Source organism: Colletes gigas, unplaced genomic scaffold (genome assembly GCF_013123115.1).
Source record: "Colletes gigas isolate AHSC1104 unplaced genomic scaffold, ASM1312311v1 Colletes_gigas_Sc00005, whole genome shotgun sequence".
Lineage (NCBI taxonomy): Eukaryota > Metazoa > Arthropoda > Insecta > Hymenoptera > Colletidae > Colletes > Colletes gigas.
In genome coordinates this window covers 8,618,619-8,645,864 of record NW_025106634.1, presented here as the reverse complement: position 1 = coordinate 8,645,864, position 27,246 = coordinate 8,618,619, and the positions used below count along the sequence as shown (strand labels likewise).

General features: G+C 40.2%; 2 protein-coding genes across 2 annotated transcripts in view; one reads left to right on the top strand and one right to left on the bottom strand.

The window, feature by feature from the left end:
- Positions 1 to 23,058, bottom strand: part of LOC122395164 (lachesin-like) — a 79,034-nt gene extending 55,976 nt beyond the window's left edge. The window contains exons 1-4 of the mRNA XM_043392543.1: positions 22,203 to 23,058; positions 21,293 to 21,462; positions 11,274 to 11,484; positions 9,897 to 10,024 (exon numbers count right to left, since the gene is read on the bottom strand). Of these exons, the coding sequence (XP_043248478.1) occupies positions 9,897 to 10,024; positions 11,274 to 11,484; positions 21,293 to 21,462; positions 22,203 to 22,242 (549 nt within the window). The 5' untranslated portion in view covers positions 22,243 to 23,058. The remainder of the gene's footprint in view (positions 1 to 9,896; positions 10,025 to 11,273; positions 11,485 to 21,292; positions 21,463 to 22,202) is intronic.
- Positions 23,059 to 24,772: 1,714 nt separating this feature from the next.
- LOC122395163 (CDK-activating kinase assembly factor MAT1) lies at positions 24,773 to 26,683 on the top strand. Its single transcript, XM_043392542.1, has 2 exons — positions 24,773 to 25,117; positions 25,189 to 26,683. Exons 1-2 carry the CDS (start codon positions 24,994 to 24,996, stop codon positions 26,025 to 26,027), a joined length of 963 nt encoding a protein of 320 aa, XP_043248477.1. The 5' UTR covers positions 24,773 to 24,993; the 3' UTR covers positions 26,028 to 26,683.
- Positions 26,684 to 27,246: the final 563 nt, after the last annotated feature.

Here is a 27,246-nt window from a genome sequence, read left to right as displayed (position 1 = left end):
CTCTAGAATCTCCCATTAAAATTTTTCCCAGAGGTGGCCGAACAACCTGTATACGAATGTGCACGACTGTTAAAAAATGATGAAAAATAAGCGTGTTTTAATGCTCGTTGCGGAGGTATAAAACACATGAAAAATTTAGGTAGAACGTAACGTTCGGTTCAATAGATCCCGAAAATGAACGCACCTCGAATGGATCGTGTGATATATGGCCTTTCGAAAAATAGATCGTCGCGGAACAACCATGGACGTTCGTTTGGAAATTTTATCAGAATTTTATGTGGAAATTGGTGGCCGAGCAATACACAGCCGGGCTAAATAAATTCAAATCAATGGGTCGAGTCGCTCGCAAAAAGTCACGTATTCGAAAACAACCTCAAAACGACCGACTGACATTTGCAAGAGAGCATTTGAACCGGATTCGAGAGCGGAGAAGTTTTTGCCGATAAATTCAAATTTAATCATTTTTCCATCGAAAGAAAAATCTTACGTACGACCACGAACTATCGAACATTGTTTACTCGGGATAAAAATTTTAATTTCATTGTATACCATTGCACCGAATTATTAGGAAAGAATAAAAATTTCTATGCTTCGTTGCAAATAAATGTTATTTTTCTTTAAAATTCCAAGTTCGCTGACTGCTACCCGCTTAACTGCAAACAGTCGATTCGGGGCTCGTGGCAGCGTTTAAGTTGGTGGCCACCCTTGTTTTAGCGGCGGCACTTGGGTGAACTTTCTCGCGAAAACATGTTGGAGCGAAGTGCAAATATTAAATTCCGTTTTAAACTTGGCGAAACGGCCATCCAAACTTGAAATGTCGGGCGAAGTTTGTGACGATAATTGTATGTTCCGTAAACAAGTATTTGAGTGATGGATGCTCGAAAACTACCGAGAGTATTTCAACGCCAATGACCGGGGGGGGGGCCAGGGTCGTCCGAAGTAGGCGAACACATCGATGAACTCGTCGCTATCGATTCGTACGTGACATTGCAAATGATAGCGGAGAAATTTCGCGTCGATAAAGATCTGATCCAGCGAAGTTTTAACTGAAAAGTTGGCAACGCTGGCGTGCAACTTTCTTCGCATTATGTTTGACGTTTCAATACCAGATTCTGGCTGGTTGAAAAATATGAGAATAACAATTAAACAAACCATTATCAAACAATAAAATGGAATGAACCAAAACCTTGTATATAAATTTGCAACGAAGATTGAAATGTTATAAATATTTTTTATTCTTTTTTCCCTTGGTTGATATTGCTAGTTATTAATTCAGAACACATTCAATTTTCTGGCGTGTAATAGTTAAAATTTTTATGAAAAAATTGTCGAAGTGTAAAGGGAACAGGTCGTTTTGGTATTGAAAAATACTATTTTTGTAATTTGGAAAATGATCTGTAACAAGTTCGAATCGATAGCGACATTTTCTTTTGATACGCTCGGTAGCACTCAGGGAGAGTGAAATTTAGACAAATAGAAAATCTGTGCCCCATTTGCACTGCTCTCATTAACCGACGTCGAAGAAAGAGCCCGTTGCAAGGATCATTAACAGGTTGGCCGCCATGTGTATCCAATTGGATACGCAACTATGTGGATCCAAAGCGCCGCGTGTATCAATTAGAACACACACACACACACACACACACACACACGCGCGTTTCCCATTTACGATCATGAGTATGTGAACCGAGAACGCTACATTGATTTTATACGGTATACTGCGAACTATGTAGAGATCTATCCACATAGCTCAAGATTCTGATTAACCTTTGTACGAAAATCTTAAGCACCGTTCAAGACGACAAATGGTTCTAACCTCGTTACAAAGAACACTATTTTCTAACATCGTACAAGATTTCATAGTTACAGCACACTTTGATATTTTACGGATCTTACATATCTCGCATAAACTGAAAATCTGTCGTTAAAAAGTTACAGGAACATTCGAAATTTCATAGCCACGCTGAAAGCGGCTTTTCAATACCGAAATGAATGGGGGAGCTGAAATGAAATACCACCGATTAAAAGCAATGGTAAATATAATCCATGGGAACTAATTTTAATTTATAATTTGCAATAACGTAAACACGTCTCATCGCGTTTCTTTTAAATATTCATTTTCTGTTTACCGTTGATAATTTTCCTCCTTTTATAAGAGGTGGAACGTTCGATTTGTTGGTTATGTTTATGCGATCGCAGAGTTACGAGGGCTGACGCGGGTACGAAAAGTTTTCGGATTCGATAGTGACGAGGCTACGAGATTATTTTCTGTTTTGAAAAACTGAAAATGCCGGTAAAAGCGACCCGATACGATGATATCGAAGCAATCAAAGTCGCTGTGACAAGGGCACTCGAGGCGATTCCAAAATCAAAGCATCAAAAATCGTACCGTTCATCGCTTGATCGCTTTCAACGCTGCATCGGCGCAGAAGGAACATATCCCGAATAAAACGTAAAAAAGAAAAATATTTACACCAATATGACCATTTTTTATAACGCCCAGCCCCGTCGTTTATCCGATACGTCGCGTATATGTATACACGGTGTTTCGTAACATTCGTTTCAATAAAACACGAAAGTAACGAAAAAATTTTTTACAACTTTTACAAAAGAAACGATTTATCTGCAAATTATAAGAATATTAAAATGATCAATTATATTCATTTTCATCTTTGCTAATGTACGTTGTTATTGAAACTACCTCGACGTTATGATTTTTAACGTATTATATTCACGAATGTTTTTCAATCATCCGGAGTAATTCCATTATTTCGAAGGTACATGTGGAAACACAGTTTTCTTTGGCATAGATATTGGAAGTTTTTCACGTTATTTTTCATTTACGTCGAATTTTTCCAAGAACGGAGAAACAAATGTAATGGCATAACATCCCAGGATTTATACAATCGAAATCTTTTTACACAAACATAATGTGTTCTCTGGCATGGGCATAGAATGTTCGTGCAGCTACGATATTGAATTCAGAGGCAAAAATAAATTAAATAAACAGCAGCCTGTAACTGCTCTACAAAAATGGCTACAATACGAGAATAAAGTCTAATTGAATGGTTATACAAACTTTTCCTATTGTTTTTGGGTGAGCCTGTGGTGCAACAAAAATATTCAATAAAGGTAGAAGGCTACAGGGGATTGAGCCCCCACACCAGTGAACCAAAAAAATCTGTTAACTGAAATTCAATCACTTCGGGCAATTCCTTTATTTTTTGTCAGGCATCGAACAATATTAACATGTTTCTGGCATTTGATGGAGTTACAGTGCACAATGGACTTAACCCAAGGGCACATTCAACCCTTTTAACATACACAACCGACCCACAATCAAAGTATAATTGAAAACTATATCAGAGGAACCAGTATGTAGTTACTGTTTCTATTGCAAAATTTCGAACAAGTATTACAATAACATTTTATTAAAATATGTCACGCAATTTTGATCAAAATATTTCCGACAATATATTTTTTCCATACATTTGCAATCGCGAGTATCAATAAAAATAAATTCATCATTGAACTAGCTTAAAAACCAATATTTATGCACATTTCCTCAACCTTAAAAAGCCAATGAAAGGAAGTGTGCCTTAATAAATTTTTGAATAAATCGGAATGCCCAATAAGTTCGTGACGTTTTTTAGTATTAAGAAAGTACTTACGTTTTCCGAAAGTATTCATCTTAGCGATTCACAACCTTTCCCCAACGGCTGAATAGCTTTCGTACGCCATTTTGAAAAAAAATCTGCATCGAGGAACTCATTCAGCCAATTTTTCAATTCCACGTTATTCTTGAACCAGATTTCATTCAGATTATTCTGAAGAAGAAGGGCACGTTCGAACGATTTCGCCATTGAGATATGTCTAGCTTTTAGCGAGGAACGAGGCTGGATCGGGTCGATTATTAATATACAATTGTAAACCGAAGAAATTATTAAATGTGTAACGGAACGGATGAAACGCGTGCTCACGTACCGCGGCCATATTGGACTCAACAAGCACGCAGTTCGTGCTCGCGCATGCGCACACCGTCCGTGATGTACTCGAGGCTAGTAGGGCCCGACGATATCGATTTTCTATCGATATTTCTCACAAAATATTGAATATACGTGCCGGTAATTATGGAAGTAGCCTAATACTAGTGTAATGTAGATAGACGTATGTTTAATTCTTGAGATAAGTGATTTAATACTGTTCGTTTTTTATTTTCTTTTACGAGACCAATCTCTTAGTATCTTCTAATTAAAATGATTGTTTTTGGAACAGCCATCCTATTCAGCCTCGAATACTTTATTCCGTTTGGCTCGCAAGAAAATGTTATATAATTTCATTCAGCTCCCCGGCCAAAGAAACAGCAAACCGGTGGTTCCGGGACATCTTCGTTAGCGACCCTTGTTTCCTCCAATAAATTTGCGACTTTCTGTTAGCTCCCCCGCATCGAGCCGTTGGAAATCCGGCGTTCGTCGTCGAAGCGAATCAAAAGTGTTATGAAACGCTCTCGGCGCGGTCGAATCGCGGGACAAAACGGCAGACCACGTCAAAGGAGACGTTTAGTTTTCGATCGAAGGCGATTATACGCGCGGCGGAAAATGAACGCCAGTAGTGGAAAACAACGTTGAAATGAGCGCGATGAATGAAGCGCCGCGGCCGTATCCCTTGCGCGCCGCCGGCCGGAGAATGGTACCGAAAAAAAGACGGCGGAAAACAGGGACGGGAAAAGGAAGGATGAACAAGAAAAAAAAAAAAATAATCGAAAGACAAAAAACACGAGAGCGTAGAGGTAGGAGACTAGAACGGTTGGAAATAGTAGACCCTTGGGGGAGAAAAACGAGAGAAATAAAGGTGAAGGTAGAAGCAGCGTCGAAGGAAGGGGTTACGGAAGAGGCAGGAATAGCAGAGGGTGTACTGCAGGTGTTGACTGTCTGCGGGGGATCAGAACGGTACGTTGGAGGGGGGAGGGGCTCGGAAAAGAGACTGATACACTGGAACCGAGAGTATGGAGGGGAACAGGCGAGATAAATAACGGTATGGAAGAGGAACGTGGCGATGGAGTGACAAAGAAGGGGGGGATAGAGGCTCTGAAGCCGATAGGCCAGGGGGGTGGAAACGTTCGGGGCGCGGGAGAGTGGATAGAAAAGATGAAAACGAGAGGGCGCGGTGGAGGGACGGGCAACGCGGAGTGGAACGACGCTGGAAAATTGTGTGTGCGATGCTGAAGGATAGCGGGGAAAGTGGGGGCGTTGTAAGGTCGGTGACAGAGATAATGGGTGCGAGGGAGAACGAGAGTAAAAATGTGAAAGACAGTGGAACGCTGCGAATTGTAAAGACAGACGCGGTGGTACACAAAGCACGAGCTGGCAGAGAGAACTGACACTCTTAAGAAGGATGGACGGAAAGACAATGCGAGCCGGGCGAAAGGGAGAGGGAGACGGAGGAAAAGGAGGGTAGGAGAGCAGGGGTAACCGTGGAGGAAGTTGAAAGTGAGGGAGCAAGGACAAAATGTAGGAAAGAATGCGGCAGAAGATGGAAAACAAAGGGGAGCACGTGCAAAGAATTGGAAGAGTGAAAAAAAGAAAAGAAAAAACTAGCGGAGAGTATTCGGACGGAAGATGCACAATGAGGGGGAAAAGGGAAAGGGCCGGAATGGCTGGATAGATAGTTTTATTCATTGCCTCGAGTGGACGTAATCCCCCGATGATACCGACCTGTTACGAGGAGAACTAATGCGATTACAAGTGTTTACAAGGATTCATTTCTACATAATTTTAGAAATTAACCGTTTAAAATTGTTGAGATGTAATCGATCAACAGAGTTCACGTAAATTCACGAGAAATTTCGCCGGTCGATTCGTAATATTTCCCAGGAAGATAGAACGAGAAATACAAAAGTTGTCGGTTCGTGTTGGTAACCGTCACACGGACACGGCGGCGCTTTGAAGTTCGGCCAGCCGGTTTCTAAATCCACGATCGGATCCGCAAGCCGTTCCGAGCAGGGGGGGAACAACGAGGGGGATGATTCCCTATCGCGGAACCGAACAACAAAAGTTAACAATATCCAAGACATTACTGCGCGATGCCGCGCAATCCGTTTACCGTTCGAAACGTATTTTCGAACCGACCGGCCGCAAACGAAGTCCCGATTTAAGCTCCGCAACAACGCCCGGCGAAACTTCCGCAACGTGGACGCGCGAAGATCGAGAGACTCGGACGGAATCAAAGACCGCGATAGAAAAAGAAGTTAACACGGTCTAAAGTTTCACGAGTAATCTCGACGAATCCTATCCAACGATTTTCTGGAAACCGCGCACAGTGCGATGTATAATGTATACGTATAATGCGATGCTGTGTTTTCCAAAGTAGGGGGCGCAACCCTTACGAGGTAGAGCGTTTCACGCTCGCGGGAAGACTCGAAAGAAAATTTTTAACGCGGAGAAATGTGGACAAAATAAATCCGTGTCTATCGATGCGTCGACGTAGCTTAAATATTACGATTTTTAGAGAACCTGAATTTATTCAAACAAACGACAGTTCGGAGCAATTTGTAGACGGACAAAGTACGTACAGTCGAGGGCAATATTAAGTGGAAGTGAAAACGGTCGCCATTAAAATTTAATTAAAACAGTATTGCCGAGGGAAATTTTAATTTTATTTATTATATATCCTTGCGGCACGTTTGATCAATATGTTAAATGATTATTAACATTACTGTATAGTGAAATTGTGTTTAATGGACAAGGGAAACACGTTACAAAGAACACATTATAAATGATTAAAATTGTAATTAATTTATAATTGATATTTCGTACTAATTACCTTTCCCAAGAATTACTCTAGAATATCGTGTGTTTAGTAAATAAGAAAGGGATTGATTACGATTGAAAATTATTATTAAATTCATAACAGTTGTTTATACAGCTCCGTCGTGGAGAGTTCGTCAAACTTATTCGTTCCGGAATTGAAACGTTTTAAAGAGGTTAAAAAAATGAGTTGCCGTTTCCGTCCAGGTTATGCTGCTGGGCTCGTCAGTAAGGCAGTATAATTTATAGTATCTAAGGCAAAGTTTGCTGGGTCAGCCTTACTACCAGCATAACATGGACGAAACGCCAACTCATTCTGGTAACCTTTTTGAATTTATGCTCCAAACCCCCCAACGAATAATTTTGATGAACGTTATATGGTAAATCGTTCTTCCTTTACATTTAATATATTATTCATTAGTTCCGCGATATAATCTTTACCGGTACTACAAATGCTGAATGCAAGTTGCAAAATTTTCTGTATTCATTGCGTAATTAAATAAACCTCCAACGTTTAATACAAATACAGGTTATTTTCTTATCATTCAAGTGTAACAGTTTCTATTAGAATCCTCGAACAATTTTTTGCTTTTCTCAACCGTGTGAATTTATTCCCCAATTTCAAATGCATTATTTTATTTTTATTTTCATAAAAATGGTACTGACGGATCTGTTTAGTTTTGATTCGTTTCTGCAACGAATATTGTTATTTCAAATGTATTGCGGCGAGAAAGAAAGATTAGACCTGACAGGAATTGCCAGTCATCCTGTGTCAGATGTTTTGGTCAGTCCTCCACGTTCCCCTCGCGGATGATGGTACATTATTTAGCACGCTACTCATTTTTCTTTCTCCCTACAATACATCAAACATATACAATTCAACATGGACGAAAGACTCGTGAAGAAATTAATCACGCGATTCGAGGATTCACCGTATTATATCAATGTACACTTCCAAGATACATTATTCCCTCTGTAGATACTACAGTAACAATTCGTTTATCCTGCAACCATTAAAAATCCACCACAAAACTTCACATTTGACAAAGTAAATTGTTTCTTTAACGATTCATCGACCGCTGAAAGTTGCAACGATATATTTTTTACAAATTTTTGATACCTTTTGATATTTTAATTTTTCGAGCTGTTTTAGCATAATTTTAAATACCATACTTTTGGAGTGTTCACTGAATTATGTTCTGCAGTTTATCGAATTGTTTGCTAAATACAATTTACTTATATGGTAATGTTAACACTGATTTCAATTATTAATTAAATATTTTATGTGTCATGTAGACATATAATAAACAATATTGAAATCCATACGACGTGTACGATTTGATTTCAATAATATTCATTTCTATGTCCATTTAATTTTGACTCTGATTGAGAAAATACATGAAAAGGCTGCTTCCAATAATATTACGCGAATGTAAATTACATTAGCTGTTCCGACGGTCGTCGCAACAATTAATTGTTTATCGTTAAACGAATTTTCGGCCGTGTTTGCCAACCATTTTCCAGCGAAAATATAAACATTGTATCTTAGCAGCGACAAAATACAAATTTAAGACTATATCTGTAAAATAACTTTACAAGTCATTATTTTCATAATATTTTAGAACCTTTATTCGATAAAAAAGAAAAGCTGATTACAAGCAGCGACAGATTTACGTTTTTCGGGGCCCCGAGGCCAAGTATTTATTTATTAGCGAAACGAACTTACCATATTGTTAATTATTAACTTCGAATTTTTTGCTCGTATTTTCTCGCGTGATATTTTTGCATGTGACATTCCATACAATTATGTAAATATAATATCAAAATATATCAGATACAGCCAGTGGCGGTAGATAAACACGAGGGTTTGAATATAGGTCAGAAAATTGTTCTATCAGGCTGTATATTATTGTATTATTAATGTTTCGCGTACTGTGTTGTCAGTAAATATGTAGCAGATATTTCGATAAAAGAATTTGTATCGTTTAAAAAATTCGAAAAGTGCCCGTAAAATCGTTAAATTCGAATTGACTGATCCTCGAAAGGGTTGCGATCTAAATATCGTACCCAACAAGAAGCTATGCGCAAATAAACCGTAAACTAATTGCACTAAATGAACGCTGAATATTCGAAACTTTTGTTCCATCAGCTTTTGACTGCAATTCCACGAACCACTCTCGTATTTACGAAATGTGAAATGGAATCTGCTCGGAAAGGGATGTTTGTTATCCGAACGAATAAATAAAACAGCGGTCGGTGAACGGGGGGGGTTTCGATAATACGAAATATCTGGGAACAGACGGTGCCCTGACAATTGGATCCACCGTGCCCGCAAGTATCGTTAAAGTGTTTGAAAAGTCCAAGGGGGTAGTTTTCAGAAATGCGAACGCAATCAAAATTCAACGAGGGCGTAAATTTCTGAAGACACACCCCACCCGTTCCGTATGCTAGGCGCATACTAAACCGCTTCTTTGGGAAATAATTGAATAATTCATTTCATAAACTGCAGCTTGAATAATTTCGGGTTCTGTTCGCGGATTCTCGTGAATTGGCCGATAATACGCAGCGTACGCAAGATATATTCATCGTTAAGACGAAAAAAATTAACCTTTCCTCGAATGTTCCATTAACCCAGTTGGGGCAAATTACAATAATCACACGGCGGATACAACTATATTACTCGACCGCGCGTCGCGAACAATGTTCATAATTCGCGTAAACGCCCACGTGGAAACTTTCGTTTCAACCCCTTCTCGGTCCCTCCGCCTATCGCCTTTCCGTTACGCTCGAGAACTTTTCCCGGGTAAATGGAACTCGTCAAAATTATTCGTTAAAAAGTATCTACGCTGTTGCACGATCGATCGTGTTCGCGACGATTCGCGTGAAAAAAAATCTCGAAACACCGAAACTGTAGCGTCGATGGACAAATCGCAGTTAATTCCCCGTCCGAATTGGAATCGACGCCGACGTTCGTTCGCGTTTGTAATGGTGATCGATAACGGTCCGTCCGCGCCTTGCTTTCGAAGCTCGTGACTGTCGTCGCGACGATTACGCGGAGAATGTATAAAATAGTAAAAAGATGTCAGTTACCTCGCGATCGTGGGTCCAGTAAATGGCCGTCGGTGGTTCGGGGCTGTGACGCACCACGCAGGTTAGGTTCATCGTGCTGCCTTTATTTATGAACATTTCCGGCTCGCCGACGATCGACGTCACCGGCTCTAAACAGAAAACGAAACAATCACTATTAGCGCAGAATTTCTGCCCGCCGTTTATCCTCGAACGAAATAATCGTGGAAAAAACGAAATAATAATTAAAATCCCCGCGCGTCTAGGGGAATTTATTCCGAACGCTGTCGCGGCCAAAAATATGAAAATAAAGGTTAGAACGGGACACACATCGCGTTCGTGATTCATTTCACTGCGGGATTTATGGATTTATGGCGTAACACAGTATGAGAAACATACGCTGAGCGTGGACAGAATACAAGCTAAGAGTTCTGGTCCGACACATTGGAAAAATAAATATTTCCTATTAATTTTCAACATCGAGACTTCTCGGATCGCGTTCGAAGCAAAATTATGAAGAAATTATCGTTACGGAACTGTGGACGTAGGGAGTACGTTGAAAAAAATAAATGGATCCAGATTCCAAAATGCTGAGAAAGATCGCGAAAGCATGGAAATTCTGTTACATCTATTCGACACTTTAAACCCGTTTCCCCCGAAGCAATTTTCGATAAGGTTGACATGATTTAGCAAAAATCAATGATCGGATTCGAAACTTGGTCTAAACATGGAACAGATATCTTTATCGTCGGATCTACAGAAAATGCAACGCCTTGCTATATATTTTTATATGAAAGAAAGTTCATGTAAATCGTGGTACAAAGTGTCGAGCCGATATCTTAACTAGTTTTTCCTTCGTAAATCTGTTTCCTCTTCGTTTTTAAACAAGAAAACAAAATTAAACAGGATACGTTTGAATATCGCTTGAAATCAGATCGCGCGACGAGGATTTAATTTACGAAATATATTTCTCATACGTTTTACGTGAAATTCATATATAGCGCAGGCCGCGAATAAAATCCGCAGCCGACTGATTATTCTCGGGATTCGTGGGGTGTGGTGGGGGAGGAGCAACACGCAAATTGGTTGGAGGCAAGAGAAAGGGGGAAAAAAGCGTTTGATTGAAATTCAAAGCAGATTTAGAATTGGAAAACCGTTGTAACGCAAGCTCGATTTTCCGGGAAACGCGAGAGCTACCGACGAAGGTGGAGAGGAGAGGAGAGGAGAGGAGAGGTCAGGTTAGACGGAAATCCTGATAGACGTTCGGAGAAAATAAAATTAACGAGTAACGGCGAAGCGAGACAAGACCGACGGGGCCGGGATTCGACGGGAAAGATTGCGAAACGAAAACAAACCGGGGACAAAGGGAACAAAAAAAAAAAGAATGGCTATCGAACTAACCGACGACCGAGAGATGCATGGAATGACCGATCGGCGGTGTCGTTGACACTTGACACTCGTAGGTCCCGGAATCACGTCGCTGCGGGTATTTCACTTGAAGCGTCCAATCCTCCGTTCGTGGAAAATGCGATGCCACGAATCTTTGGTCGGAGGTGTAAGTTTCGACGCCGACGGTCAAAAGATGAATGTCCCTGTGCCTCACCCAGGACACCTATCGGATCATACAATAAATATTTCTTACGGACATCGGACGCGAATTCGTTCAAAGTGCTCTTCGATAGCTTAACGATTGTCGCGCAATTTTGCGCGCGAGTCTGCTTAAATATTAAATTTCCGTTGGATATATGCACGTATAAATAACGATTGAAATTCAGCCCGATATTTATATATCTGTCGGAATAACGGAAAAGGTTGAACGAGCAATCGGTACAAATCTTCGGTGAATCTATCGAAAACATTGGGCCACGCCGATGTTTATGAAATTGGAATACGTTTTTGAGGTTAAGCGTATACTCGAGCCAACGAGACGAATCAGCATACGTCAACAAACGTCGCTTGGCGGCCAATGACTACAGCTGCAACACCTTCGTTTTTTCTTCACCGACTCGTTTCGTTGACCCGAGTATAGTGTTAATTTTTACAATATTCTTTACCGTTTCTGTCTTTGATACATCTTAAACACACAAAATTGTGCTTCTATCTTAGGTTTTGTTCAATCTTCTTCGTTCTCCAGACACGTGCACAAACCGCTTTCTTTCTCCAGACGCCATTAATTCTGCCCTCTATCGTTACTCGTCGAAACAACCCATCCAACAGCTCAATCTGCATCTCTTGTACAATTACGCTCCAAACACATAGAACGTTTGTTTCACGGTAGAAATAGTTAGACACAAATTATCAGCACATTAAGCGTTAAACCGCAAGTTTGCAAAGCTGCTTGGCTTTCTCGAACTTGAAACAACTTTTCCCATAAACGTCGTGGCTCTGCAGATCGTATGCAACGCGATAACTCGGAACACATGCAATATTAACATCTCGATCGATGGATTTGTTTATAGACGGGCCAGCGATGCTCGGGTGCGGTAGTTGTCAAACTGATTTTCCGCCAACGTGTTAACCGAGGGTCTGAATGCTTGAGATAGACAAAATTCAATTCGAATAATAGATGAACGTATGAAAAGACCGTGCGGGGATTTATACTCAATATTTATACCGCCAGACCAGTTATTGGCATAAGCTTTTATTCGTGCGACGTGAAATGTAATTCCACTTTATAATTTAAATTGTAACGTTTTATCGAACGATGGTTGTTTATATTTTCTATTAGCTTTTACGTATTGACCACTTTTTTTAAAGTCTTTTCGAAAATTCAGGATGACTATTGGAAACATGTATTATACGTTTTTCGTTCAATGATTATTATTTAATTTTATTTAACTTTCATTCGTTATTGGAATTTTTTATGCGGTTAAAAAATCCATTTCCATTCTTCTGAAAAGCTATTGGAAAAAGAAGCATGTTTATGCAGCGCAATGAAAAATGAAAAAATAACGAAATAATCGAAAAGGAAATTGGAAATTAAAATGTTCAAAAGTTTGGAACAGCTGAAATTTCTCGTTCATTATTCGTCGCTTTTCGTGCTACGTTCGTTAAAATTAATAAAGAATGGTATGTTTTATTGGGGTTTTCGTGGTGCAGTGAGAGAATTTTATTTGAAAGCCAAGTAATAACGATTACTTCATATTTATTATTTTGTATTTGGTAAAGAACACGTGAAATGTAAAAATTCATTTAAAATCGGTTTAAAATCAAATATTGATACGATTTTTTAAAAAGTTTAGAAATATACCTAAGGAGCAATAATTTAATTCTGTACTAGGGGCCCGTTAAACGTTGTTTATTGACTGGAAAATGCGGGAAGGTAAAGTTTGGGAAATATTGCTTTCAGCAACTATCGTTCACAAACTCTATTCAGCTGTCATCCGATAACTGATAACAAGTTGACCAATGTTATTTTAACGAAACGATGTCACATTCCAGTGGCTTTAAGGCATTTATGCAATTCTCTACCCTTAAAATCATAATTGATAAAATGTACCAATTTTCAACTTCACTTGGGTAGCTCGTCTCTTTTAAAGAATGAAGGAAGTCATACAACATGAGTCCAAAATATAAACGTTTCTAACAATTTCTCTGGAAAAGACGTATTTATGTCTCGCAAAATTCCGGATCTATGTTTATACGATCTTTTTTCATCCCCGGGAATAGTAGAATATGCTACCAAAGTGGGACAACTTATTTCGGTATTGCTGTAAGCACACAAGACATCCCAGTATGGCCGACACAACCAGATAAAAAAGACGATACTACATAAAACATCGAATAGAAAACATGAAACATAATTTATTTTATAATGCTTACTTTTCGAGATAATAATATTGAAAATAATTCTATAAATCTGCTCGTTCAAAATCCTCCTGGGAAAAATTTTAATGGGAAAATAAGACGAAAATCAAGGATACTAATTTGTTGATCGAGGCTTCGTTAAAAAGTTATAGAAACATTTCCGACCACACGGTATATTTTCGGTAAAGAATTTTTTTCTCGAAAGTACGTAGGATTTCGGGGGAATGTCTATTCACCAAAAATGATTGTAATTTACCCCTGCAACTGAAAATAATTTTTTTATAAAGATTTGAAATTTTTTTTTTCGTCGAAAAATTTAGGCACCTACCCCCTGTCGATTTTTCTTAGAAATTAGTTTTTGATTTTTAGTAAGTTTTGTTTAATACTTTTTTGTAGGTACCTATGAACTCTACTTCCTACTAAAATTTCAATCCAATATATTTACTATTCTAGGAGTTATGGCCGTTTGAAGATTGAACCACTTTTATGGAGTTTTTCTCACTTTACGGTGTTAAGGAACAACTTTCCGAATATTGTTAGAATTTCTACATATTCTCCACTAAAATACGCGTTGTTTGCCGTTTGAAACATTAAAATCGGCCAATCCGTTCAGGAGTTATGACATTTTAAAGATTTGCATGAAATTTCAGTGAAACATGTCAACGGTATGGTCAGACATAGTATTTTCGGTAAAGAATTTTTTTCTCGAAAATGCGTAGGATTTCGAGGATATGCCTATTCACCAAAAATTATTGTAATTGACCCCCGCAACCGAAAATAATTTTTTCAGAACGATTTGAAATTTTTTAATTTTATCGAAAATCTCAGCACCTACTCGAATTTTTTTCTCGAAACTGAGCAAGAATTCGGGGATATGTCTATTGACCAAAAATTATTAGAATTGATCCGTGCAACCGAAAATAATTTTTCCGGGAATGATTTGAAATTTTTTAATAACTTTTTAACGAAGCCTCAAACAACAAATTGATATTCTTGATTTTCGTCTTATTTTGGCCTTTAGAATCTCCAATTAAAATGTTTTCCAAGGGTGACCGAACACCCTGTATACATTCTGAATCGAGAAAGGAGTTCTCGAAACTCGGATTCAAATTTTACGGTAAGCTCAAAACTTTCATCGTACGATAAGAAAACAAGCTAGCGTGATTTATAGCCGTACTTCGTCAGTTTCTGAACAGGTAATTGGGTTCTTACATTCAAATAAGAATGACGTAAACGAGTCTAGTTCATCGAAAAATGGAGGAAAACGAAGCAGATAACCGGATAAATGGGGTAGCCGTGTTCGGGGTAAGAAAAGAGCGTCCGGAGAAAATTGCAAAACTAGAAGTAACCATTCCCATGGCCGGGAAAACATTTCAGGGATAAGCTGTGTAATTGCGCGTGTAAGTGTAATGAAAAAGTCACGTTCCCGTCGCAAAGGGGAAACGCGATGACGTCTTTTCAGAAATTAGGCGACCACATTCAACGAAACGTCTTTTTTCGAGGATCCGTCAAAGTTGCCAGAATAAAACGTCGTCGTCCCGACCAGCCACGCTAAAAACCACCTAGCGCACAGTCATTTCAATTCCGCGTTCGAATTGGTAGACAAGACGTCAAAAGTAAGAAAGTATTTTAGAAGGACCTTTCAGGAAAATGAAAGAATTTATTCTTCTTGTGCATCGGACAAAGTTTTCAGCCGTAATCGATGCACGAGGTAGCCGTGTTTCTGGCAACAGAATTGATTCGCCCGCGCGGTGGAAAAACGCCATAATGCACCTGTCGCCGTGCGCCAGTCATTAAACAAAGAAATCACGGAACCCTCCCGAGGAAATATTTAAATTCAGATATCTAGCGTCACGAAAATCCACCAACAACCGATTAAGGAAAACTACTATTGCCGCATCTTCCTCACCGAATTCAATTTGCATTTTAAACAGCCTTGGGGACATGTCGAAAGCGTACGGCTTATCGGACGAATATATAATAATTGCCGGGCGATGATGAGACGAGAATGGAACATGAAACTGGGCGTTTGCATAAGGGTATGGTTTCGTTCGAAATATCATGCGAACCGACAGACGAAATCATTGCGGCGAAATTGATGTTTTTACCCCTTTGATTCTCGAAAAGCTCCGGAGCTCTCGTAAACTAATTGCTTTGGACAGCTTATTATAGAACGAATACGGTATATGTATAATTTTGGTTATTATAACGTCAATAATGATGTAGGACGCGTGTAGCCAGAAACTAGGGGATTTCCAGGCTCTCGAGATTTCTTCGTACTTAATTAAACGCGTTAAAACGTATGAAATATTCTGTAACTTGGAAATTATTCCAGGAATCAGTCCCCGAGCAAATCGTTCGCGTTTAAAAATATTTTTGAAAGTATCACTATTAGAAGCACCCGAGTTGGAAAAACAATGAAAATCAACAAAGGTAGCGAACACGATGCATTCCCTGAAAAAGAAATCCCGTCCAATTAACACGAAAATTAGTAAGAAAGAAGATAAAATAATAAATATCCGAATATGGATATACCGTGTCTTGCTTTAATGGCAAAAACTGTGTAAATTTCGTTCTGTTTTTACGTCCGTGTGCTATCCATTTTCCTGATGAAACAATATTTTGTCAGGTAACAATCGACCGGGAGCTTTATTTTCACAGATTAGCTCCACGGAGACTACCCTTGTCTATCCTAATCCTACCGAGACGTGACTTCGGGTCACGTAGCGAGAGTAAGCGTAGACATTTTTTTGTACTTTATAACCCCACGGTAAATGTATTTTATAACTTACGTAAAGTGTATAAATTATCCATAAAGCGTCCTGTATCTCAAGTAATACTACACTCGGTTCGACGAGACCAGTCAGCGAAGAAAAACAAAGTGTTAGTGTGATATCCATGTGGTCGATCGCGCAGCTGCCAGGACACTTACGAGTCGCATTCAGGGACGATTTTGTTTACGTCTGCCGGACTCGTCTCGCTGGCCGACCGTTTGTTATTCCTCTCTGTCCGGCGCGTGTGAAAAAAAATTCCGTCGACTCGAAGGCATCGTGTTTCGTCGCGAGAAGAAGACGAATCATCGGTATAAATTCACGCGTCGCGTCGCCACCGGTGGGGCTCTGAAAAGCTAAAAACTGTAACGTATTTATTCTCCTTCTCTGTCTCCGGGCCGGTATTATCCGTCGCGTGAAAAACGGTCGATGCAGAATCGCGCCGATGACGCGTACGTGCTCCGCCGCGTTTCGCAAGAAATGTGCTGTTGCCAGGCCAACGACGATAGCCGCGGATAACTGCAATTAATGGTGCCGTAACGCGCGTACTGATACGTTCGCAAACATCAATTTGCGACGGTCGGACACCGATTGTTGCCGGCTAAATAATTATTAACGTTATCCCACCCCGCGTCGTTACAAAACTTTTTGCCCTCCGCGAGCACACACACACACACACGCGCGCGCGCGCGAACGTGTGTTTAGGGAGGACGCTCGGAACGACGGTGGATCGTTGAATATGCATTATACGATGTATGTACCCCGTAGTCATAGAGTCCGGCGAAACGGTCGTACTTCACGGCCTTCAACGTGTGTCATTGATTGCACGCTGATGGTTTAATGCCATTTGTTGCTCCCGGCTCGTTAAATTGTGTATAACCCCGGGCGAACCGGCGCGGGTATTTCTAAATAGGCTATAAATTAGTATTTAGGACGTACCGATAATCGGTACGCCGCCGCACAAAGGAATATTAATGAGACGCGGACCGCCACGGGTAACCGTGTACGATGAAAATCCACCGTCGGCCTTAAATTGCACTTGCTGGAGGCACGATTGCCGATCCGACGGGGCCGTTTAAAATTCAAGCAGAGCTTAAAATGTTAGTTGCAATTAAAGCCGAATTAAGACTCTGGAGAGGAGTGGGGGAGAGAGAAGGGTTCGAATGAAAATTTAACGGATCGCCCGAGAACTTTCGGTAGACGCGCGCGACTTTGAAAAGGCACCGTCCGGATAAATTATTCGACGATCCTCCGGCCATAAGTAGCTTCGCGGATCCCGATGTCTGTATTTACCGTGCCGCGTGATCATTCTTTCTATTCACGGTGTTACGTGCCCGGCTCTCTCGCCCTATTCAGGATAACGTGATTCTTTTTCATCCCGAGGAATTTCCCCCCTTGATAGGGGGGCAGAGGGAAAAAGGCATCTCTGAAAACAACGCGCATCCCAGCGTTATCGATATGTGCCGGACGAAGACGAAGATGGAAAATCGCGTGCACGTTCCCTCGCGAAACTATTCGAACGCCAGCGTCCTAAATTGTTATCGAATCGAATCGAATACGAGCATCCCTACGTACAACGCGGTACGGATCTTGATTAACCGTAGTCTCGGTTATCCAGAGTCTTGTGTTTACTAATTGCACGTTAAGTGAATAGTACGGATGCGTCGGAATGTACCTACTTAACGGTACAAGAACGGCTATCTGCGAATGAGGTAGAGATCATCGGGACGAATACAGCCGCTGTTGAGAAATTAGTTCGAAAATGAAAAATTAACTATGGAAGTAAAACTGTAACGAAATATTTAAACGCATCAATTATTCTATCACTTTATCCTGGTCCTGATCCGGATCCGGATCCGGATTATGGCAACGGCTGCGACCGCGCGTAACTTTAAATCAGCGCGGTAGAACCTCGATTATTGCACGAGAGCCTCGTTCGCTCTATGATGTCGAGAATCCAGCGGAGAAGATGGTCCCTAAGCAACAAGTAAGATTGGTCGTAGAATTGGGAAAGGACTGTGCAAGGAATAACTACTCGCTGGACCAGGAATTTTCAGCTTCAATTTACACCGTAACCATTTAAACCGTAATTAGTATAGCGGTCATTTTGTTACCTAAACAGTACGGTGGAATCCACGAATTCCTCGAATCAAAGGGAATCCTATTTAAATAAAAAATACACTATATTCAAAAATGTAATCTATAGATAGAAACATTTATACAGGGTGTTCAGTCAACCATGGAAAGATTCTAGTGGCCAAAATAAGACGAAAATCAAGAATTCTAATTTGTTGATCGATGCTTCGTTAAGAAGTTATTAATGTTTAAAGATCCGTCTGTACTGAATTTTTTTCTCCAAAATGCGCAGGATTTCGGGAGTATGTCTATTCACCGAAAATGATTGCAATTGACCCCCGAATTCGAAAATAATTTTTTTAAAACGATTTGAAATTTTTTTTTCCGTCGAAAAATTTCATACCTTCTCGAATTTTTTTCTAGAAAGTGGGTAGGATTTCAGGGGTATGTGTAATGACAAAAAATGATTGTAATTGACCCTCGCAACCGAGAATAATTTTTTTAGAACTATTTGAAACTTTTTAATTTTTTCGAAAATCTCAGCACCTACTCGAATTTTTATCTCGAAAGTGAGTAGGAATTCAGGGATACGTCTATTGACCAAAAATGATTGTAATTGACCCCCGCAACCGAGAATAATTTTTTCAGAACGATTTGAAACTTTTTAATTCCTTCGAAAATCTCAGCACCTACTCGAATTTTTTTCTCGAAAGTGAGTAGAAATTCAGCGATATGTCTATTGACCAAAAATTATCACAATTGACCCCTGCAACTGAAAATAATTTTTTCAGAACGATTTGAAACTTTTTAATTTCTTCGAAAATCTCAGCACCTACTCGAATTTTTTTCTCGAAAGTGAGTTGGAATTCAGGGATATGTCTATTGACCAAAAATTATCACAATTGACCCGTGCAACTGAAAATAATTTTTTCAGAACGATTTGAAACTTTTTAATTTCTTCGAAAATCTCAGCACCTACTCGAATTTTTTTCTCGAAAGTGGGTAGGAATTCTGGGATATGTCTATTGACCAAAAATTATTGCAATTGACCCTTGCAACCGAAAATAATTTTTCCGTGAATGACTTGAAATTTTTTAATAACTTTTTAACGAAACCTTAGTCAAGAAATTGATATTCTTGATTTTCTCCTATTAAAATTATTCCCAGGGGTGACCAAACACCCTGTATAAACAACGTACTGAAATAGAATGGTCAGACAACTGAATAATCCACTGGAAAACAGGTATTGATACGTACACCTACTAACAGTGGATATTTTACGGATTATGCGGAAAATAAAAATTGCTGGGGTCTATCAAATCCCACCATACCAATTACGGTTTGAAGTTCTACGCTTTCCGGGCAAAAGAGAATACTGCTGAAGCCGCCGAAACTATTTATTCTGCTCTTGGTAAAGGCACTGTGACCCATAAAGTATGCAAGAAATGGTTCCAAGGATTTTCACGATGGTGATTTTGATCTGAATGGCCGAGAACGAGCCAGCCATCTACGGAAATTTGAGGACGAGAAATTGGAGGTGATGCTGACTGAAAACCCCGTGCAATCCAAGACAAGTTTGCTATGCAACTTGATGACGTCCGACAGGCCATTTCTGTCGAATAGCATTAGTCGAGAACAATTTTTAAGAAGAGAAAATTGAGTTTGCTCGAGCCGAGTGCAGGCAGCAAACAATGATACTTTGATACGGCTATGATGTCATTAACCAGAATAAGGAAAAAGAATTTGATATACCAAATTGGATACTTTAATATTTTGTCAAAATCAGGTGAAATTGTTGCGTTCTACCGTTATCAAGAACGCTTGCGTAAATTAACTAATAAATTAGAGGGAACGAGGCCGTTTAATGACCACGGAAACCATTCGATCATTTTGCTTCGCGATAACGCTAGGCCACGTATCGCGAAAGGGACCAAGGAAGTCATCCTTTAACTTGGATAGGAAAGTTCTTTATTGCGCGACCTAACCTCCAGATACCATTGGATTACCATTAATTTCGATCGTTTTAACACCATCTATCGTTTAATCACCGACAAAGATGATACAAATAAACGGTAACATAAAATAACACAACATAACCTCCGAATACTTTTCCAGAAGATTTATTTACACTCGATGCTCTGCCAATCCTTTACGCGTTATCGGATTTTTTTGTACTCTTACCAGCTCGTTCTTAATACCCGTATCTCGTCTCTGTAATAGCATTATTTCGAAAACCTTGAATCTTCTACGTGTATTTTATTTGTTAACAAACGTTCGTACCCTTTCTCGTAATCGATTGTACGTGTGCGATGGGCAGACGAGTCGCGAGCGAAATAGAAACTGCTCATCCGTGCGTTTTTAAAAAAAAGAAACAAAAAAAATGCGAAGCTTTCCGTTTTATTTAAAATCCCGCCAGCAAATACGAGAACAAGGTAACAAACAAACGACGCGAAAAACGAAACTTCGCCTTTTCGCCCGTCGTACTGCAAAACTTTCGTTCCAGCTTGTTATACAGTTACCTCTTGATGGGCCAAGTTCCATTGTGCCCGTTGTATTATCCACGTTATGATCCTTTTGTTCGGGGCCCCCTTACTAATTTGTATTCTTAACGGTACTTGGTGCACGGCGCGCGGATATTCCGTCGAACCAACGCCGTAACACGGTTCTCTGAATTTTTACCGAATTATCGTATCCACGACGTTGTTGGCCGCCCGATAATCGTTCCCGTCCCGTAATTCGCTTATTTGCATGCGCTCGTTTACCTACCGTACGATCGCCCAGATTCCGAACACGGCAGTTTAAGGTGGCCGTCTTGCCAACCAACGCGGTGACGTTGTTCGACGCCGAAACGTCGAAGTACGGTCCACGATCGAGCGGCTCCAGTGCACGGTTCTCGTACATTCCGTGATCAGACGTACCCCGGGCGAGTCCTTGCACTTTAAAAAGAAACACAAAGCTTGCTTTCAGCCGTGGCCAGTTTCAATCTTCAGATTGCGCCGGATTGTTCTTTGACCCGAGAGGTTATATCCCGTGCTTCGTCGCATCGAGAGTGCTTACCGGGACAGCAAGAGAAATGCTCGCCACGTTGCGTCGTTCGTTATCGGAATTTCGTTAACTCCTCGTGTTTACCGCGAAACTCTCGCGCGCGCGAACGATGTACGGCCGGAAGTGGTAAGAAATCATTTTAACGTGTCCCGAAGTGGCGAGGGGGTAAAAGCCGCGATATATCTCTCTTTCACTCGGACACAGACCTTGCTACGCTTCGTCATAAAGTATTAAAGTAGGTGGTGAAGTTTCTGGTTTGCAGTTTCAGAAACTACTTTATCTCGTAATACGCGACAGTGAGCGAGAGGTATCGTCGGTACCGAACCCGTTGCTCGTTTTGTTCTTACGTCTGCCCGCGGAGGAATGAAACATGCCTCGCCCCGGCGTTGTTGTAACAAATGTCGCGACATTTTTAACCTTATATCGCCGTTACTTATGCGACCGTCGTGGGGCCACGCTCGTCCCGCAAAGCGACGTTCTTACCATTTGTTTAAACGAACGATAAAACGTCTTTGAAATATTGCCCGTTGTACCTATTTCTCGTTGTCGCGTTGCAAAATCTAATACTTATCGCAAAGAACAATCCACGAATCACGAATTGTTAGACACGTGGTCGGTAATTCCCACTTACCTGAAAACAACAGACTCAGGGCAAAAAGTACACCCTTCATTTTTTGTTTTTCTCTCTCATAGTCGATCCACGATGTTGTTCGATATATATCCCTCGCGCTTTCGTAGATGCACCACTGTGTTCCCCGTGTATCCACGACAATAGGATTCTCGCGTCGCCGGCTCTTCTACGGACTTTCACTTGTCAATTATTTGCGAATTATCTCTTCCGCGCTTCGTTAATCTCCACCTACCGCGGCGCAATAATCCAGAAGCGAGTGTTCTATATCGCATCTCGGGACAAAGGCGCGGAATCAAAATCGCGGGTAGAAAGTATCGAACGAATCAATAGCATCCGATTTTCCTTGGCTTTTTCACTCGATGTCGCCATTATGTCACTGGTATTCGCAATTTATGCGTCGGCATGCATAGAAATCGTCCCCGATACTTCTCCTCTCCCATAGTTCTCGCTTCCTCGATACGTTCCACTCATGTTCCCGCTATAACATTCCCTTTGCTACTGGTTAATTGACCAATGGTACGTTCGATCGTTCGATCTGTCCGTGCACGTTGAAGAAAAAAAAAAAAAAAAAAGAAAAACAAAGGGTTTCGTGGAACAAAGAAATATCCAGACCTAGTGTCTCGTTTCTCTTCTTAACCGTTCTATTATGCAAATCGAACTATGAGCAATATCGTCCTTCGAAACCCGACGGCGACACGATCTTCCTAACCAAACCAATTCGAGGGTCGTGACGTTCGTTTCGACGGTGATTTAATTTCCGTGATTCGTAGGACGTGCAACGAGAATAAGAGCCGAGCGCCTCCAGTCTATCTTTGACGAGCGCGAACGTCGTAGAAGAGCGCGATAAAACTCGTGTACGAACATCCGAGCGAAACTGATAGTGGATGCGACACGGCCCGGGAGAGACGCCCTGCCATCTGTCCTTGCACACGCCCCGCTTTCCCTCTCTCGAAGTCAACGGGAAGATGGGGTAGACACCGTCCGGCGCAAGCGTGTATCCCTTTGGTTCTATTACAGCACGCACACTCGTATCGCGAACGTGCAGCATCCCTAGTCGAGAATCGAATTCCATGCTGGCCGATCGTCGTCGTAGTGTCGTCATTGTCGTACACGTGTCACGCACCAATACGCCTCGTCTACCGTAACAAATATCATGCAGCAGAGCCACTCGTTCGCATCGTCCTTCCCGTAACGACTAAATCGAACTTATCGCGTCGCCCTCGGTTTCCACAAAGAACTGTAAACAAAACGAGCACAGTTTTCTCGAGTGTTTTGACCGTCGCATTACTTCGAAGAGTCTCTAATGTCACGTAATGCCTTCCGTAACGCGTGATTTCAGAGGCTTCAAATCCGCCCGAATGTTCGTGATTTTTTGGTTATGTTTTTCTTCGTCTCTTTACGCGCACGAATTCCAATATAAAAACATGGTAGCAAACTCGTACACGAATCAAAGTTAGAATTTATTATTATAAGATGTATTTAAAGTTTAGAAAAATTCGAATGTCGTAGTGTTCGATATATTTCTACGAACTTACGCGGAACGAGAAAACACTGTAATTGGGTGTTCACTTTAGGAAATCTTCTCGGAACAAGATTTCGGTTAATCTCGGGAATTTCAGACGCTTCAGTCTATAGCCGAGCTTAGGGTACTTTCGTTTACTTAAGAAACGTCGTTGCGCATTTTTCACGGAATGTCGCGGCGGTCTTACCAGAGGACTTGAATAATGGGTGTCCGTAACATCGCCGTGAAGGAACAGGGGAGTCTTGCGAGGCACCAAAGCATACCACCCCTTTGTTCTTTCCAGCATAATGGACATGCATTGTATCTCTTTCTTGCCGACTTTTTAATGTACAATCTACACGGTGGAATTGAAAGAAAAATCGATGCCCTAAATCGTTAGAAGTGAAACGCACAAGAGACGTACGACTTCGGTCTCAAGGGGTTTGACTCGAGTTTCTTTTCACCGAGATTTCCTTTCTCTCCTCTTTGCCTCAGTAATCACGTAACGACGCTCGATGATCGAAACTTTCTCAGAAATAGCGAAGATTCATTCGCTGAATGCGGAACATGAGGTGCACGTTCCACCAACAAGTTTATCTTTTAATACGTTTACGTATCCGTGTGCAGCGTTTAAAAGGGAAAAAGGAAAACGGAACTAGAACTACAAATCTTTCGCGCGTGACGCTGGCTGCGTGAACAAATATGTATTTTCTCTTTTGAAAATACAATATAATAAATATTGCAAAAGCTACACGTTGTACTCATTTATTTAGAATTATATAAACTTGTTTGTTTATCGATAGTCTCGTGTTTCGATCAATCGTTAGAAGGTAGGGCACAATGGAAGCACACCGCAATTCTCAGCAATTGTGAACGAGAAATGTAATCTGTACGAATATTATCATAGTTTATGCTTTACAGATATTGCAGTTTATATCGCGGTCATAAATATTTTCGACATTATCGATACACGCTGTGCTCCATATTGCTATATCGACTGCGTACGAGTTTCAATTCAAGTTACACGATGATGGCGTGAAATTTTAATTGTAGGTTATGTCGTAGGACAGTGATTTTATGAGAGTCCTGTGATACGTCAACGAAATGTGACAATTAAATTTTTCTTTCGTTGCACAATTGTACGCAGAAACTTAGTTAATTTAAATTTACATTAGAATTATGTCGTACGTTGTAAAGTAAATTTTTCTATTCTTTAACCGGTTGATCGGTCCGTGAAAGAAGGTATAAGTTCGCATTAAGTTTAATTGTTGTTTAAAACAACTTGCAAAAATGGACGACCAAGCTTGTCCAAGATGCAAAACTACCAAGTATCGAAATCCATCCTTAAAAATGATGGTGAACGTTTGTGGACACACATTGTGTGAAAGCTGCGTAGACTTGTTGTTCTTGAAAGGTTAGAATTGCTGTATTATTGAAAAAATATTGTGTATCGCATGTTATAATACTTTTAATATGCTTGCAAAGGTTCCGGATCTTGCCCAGAGTGTAAGATTCCTCTACGAAGAGCAAATTTTCGTGTGCAATTGTTTGAGGACCCAATGGTAGAGAAAGAAGTAAACATAAGAAAGAGAATACTTCGGGACTTTAATAAAAGAGAGGAGGACTTTATGTCATTACGCGAATACAATGACTATTTAGAAGAAATTGAAACTATTATATATAACTTAGTTAATAACATCGATGTAATAGAAACGAATAAAAAGATAGACCAATACAAAAAGGACAATAGAGATCAAATAACCAAGAGCAAATCTAAACTTGGTAGAACCGAGTACGAACTGGAAGAGATGATAGAGTTAGAAAAGCAAAAGGAAGAGGAGAGAAAATTGGAACTGGTTAAACAAGAAATGGAAGCTAAAAAGAAGAAAATTCGTGAGAAAGAAGCATTGATAGACGAGCTTACGTATTCGGAAGGAAATGCAAAGAACATTGTGGAAACATTTGCATCGGCTATACAAGCATCTAAGAAGGAAGTAAAAGCGGTACCTTCTAAAGTTACACAATTTAGCACGGGAATAAAGTTTGGCAACCAAGGAACTCAGAATTATATGCCTGTGCCAAAACTTGACGAAGGACCTTTATACTCTTATGTACCTATTAGACAGTCGACCGATGGCCCAACACCACCAGGTTGGCGAGAGTTGCAAGCTCGCGGTTATGTTTCTCATGTACGCGGTGAATCTTCGGCAGAAAGAGCAGGAGGATTCAAAGCGCATGTTGCATGTTTAAGGGCCTTACAAGAAGCTATGGCTGGTCTATACCATAATCCCTCTCAACACCAAACAGAATTTGCAAGCGTATAACTGTACAGACTGTTTCAATGCCAAGGAACTATATCTCTAGTTTTGTACATAGACCAGCCACTTACCGATCAGTTCTTCTAATTGTATTAAACAACTTAGAATCTCTGATTAATTGTCATTCACGAATTACATAACCGATTGATTAAATGCATGTGATATAATTACAAATTACAGGTACACGTGCCTTGTATATTTATCTAATTTTTGTATTACATATTGTATACCATAAAAATTGTACAACTTCAGTACCTGGCCACTCATTGAATACACGTAAAGAAAAATGTTTTTTTCGTAATCTTTCTTCTATGTTCCGCGTCTACTATTCTACCTTCTAGTAGGTAGAAGTTATTTTAATTTGTACGATATAAATTATTTGCATCGCTGTTTATAAAAATGTTAATGTTGAAATATAACTTTTGTAATAATCAATGCTTTTCATTAGTGTCATTCTATCGATTTATTAAAGTCGATAGCGACATCGATAAAGCAGTACCGACTGATGTTATGCATTGACTATGGTAGACCATAAGAAACGTACATTTTTCCAAACAAACAATTTACCTGTATCACCATAGCGTTAAATAAAAAAACTGTACCCTACCGAATGGGTATTTATATTAATATTAAGTAATATAAGCTCACCAACTAAAGTACCGACACCGACGTTACGAAAAATAAGCGGTTTTCAGCGCACTCTACGTTTGAAGATGCTGACTCTGGGAACGAAATTCAATCGAACGAGAGTAGTAACGTTAGGAAATTCAATATTGTATTTTTAAAGTTAAGGTGTTTATGGTGCTCAAATTATCTATGAATTCCATAATATGTACATTGATAGCTAATCTTCAAGATATGTGAAAAGGTGGATGCATAAATATGATAGGTAGCACTAGAAAATTGTAACGACAATAAATCACTGCAAAATTAGATACTGACCTGGTACCTTTATTCTTTTTCTTTTGTAGTTGCAGTTTCTACTCGAAGCACCCATGATCGAATACACCACATTATTCAAAATACGAGATTGTACGACGAACGACGACCAACTTTTCTTCTAGGATTACAGCGGGAGGTTAGATCGTCCCCCCCACCCAACGACCAATCGTACGTGACGGTTAGGACGAACGGACGCCATTTGTACTCGGGAAAATGACTTGTCAAGACGTGTTTTAGTTTATGCGACTAACGAGGTGCGTACTTGTTATCTATTACAATCAAT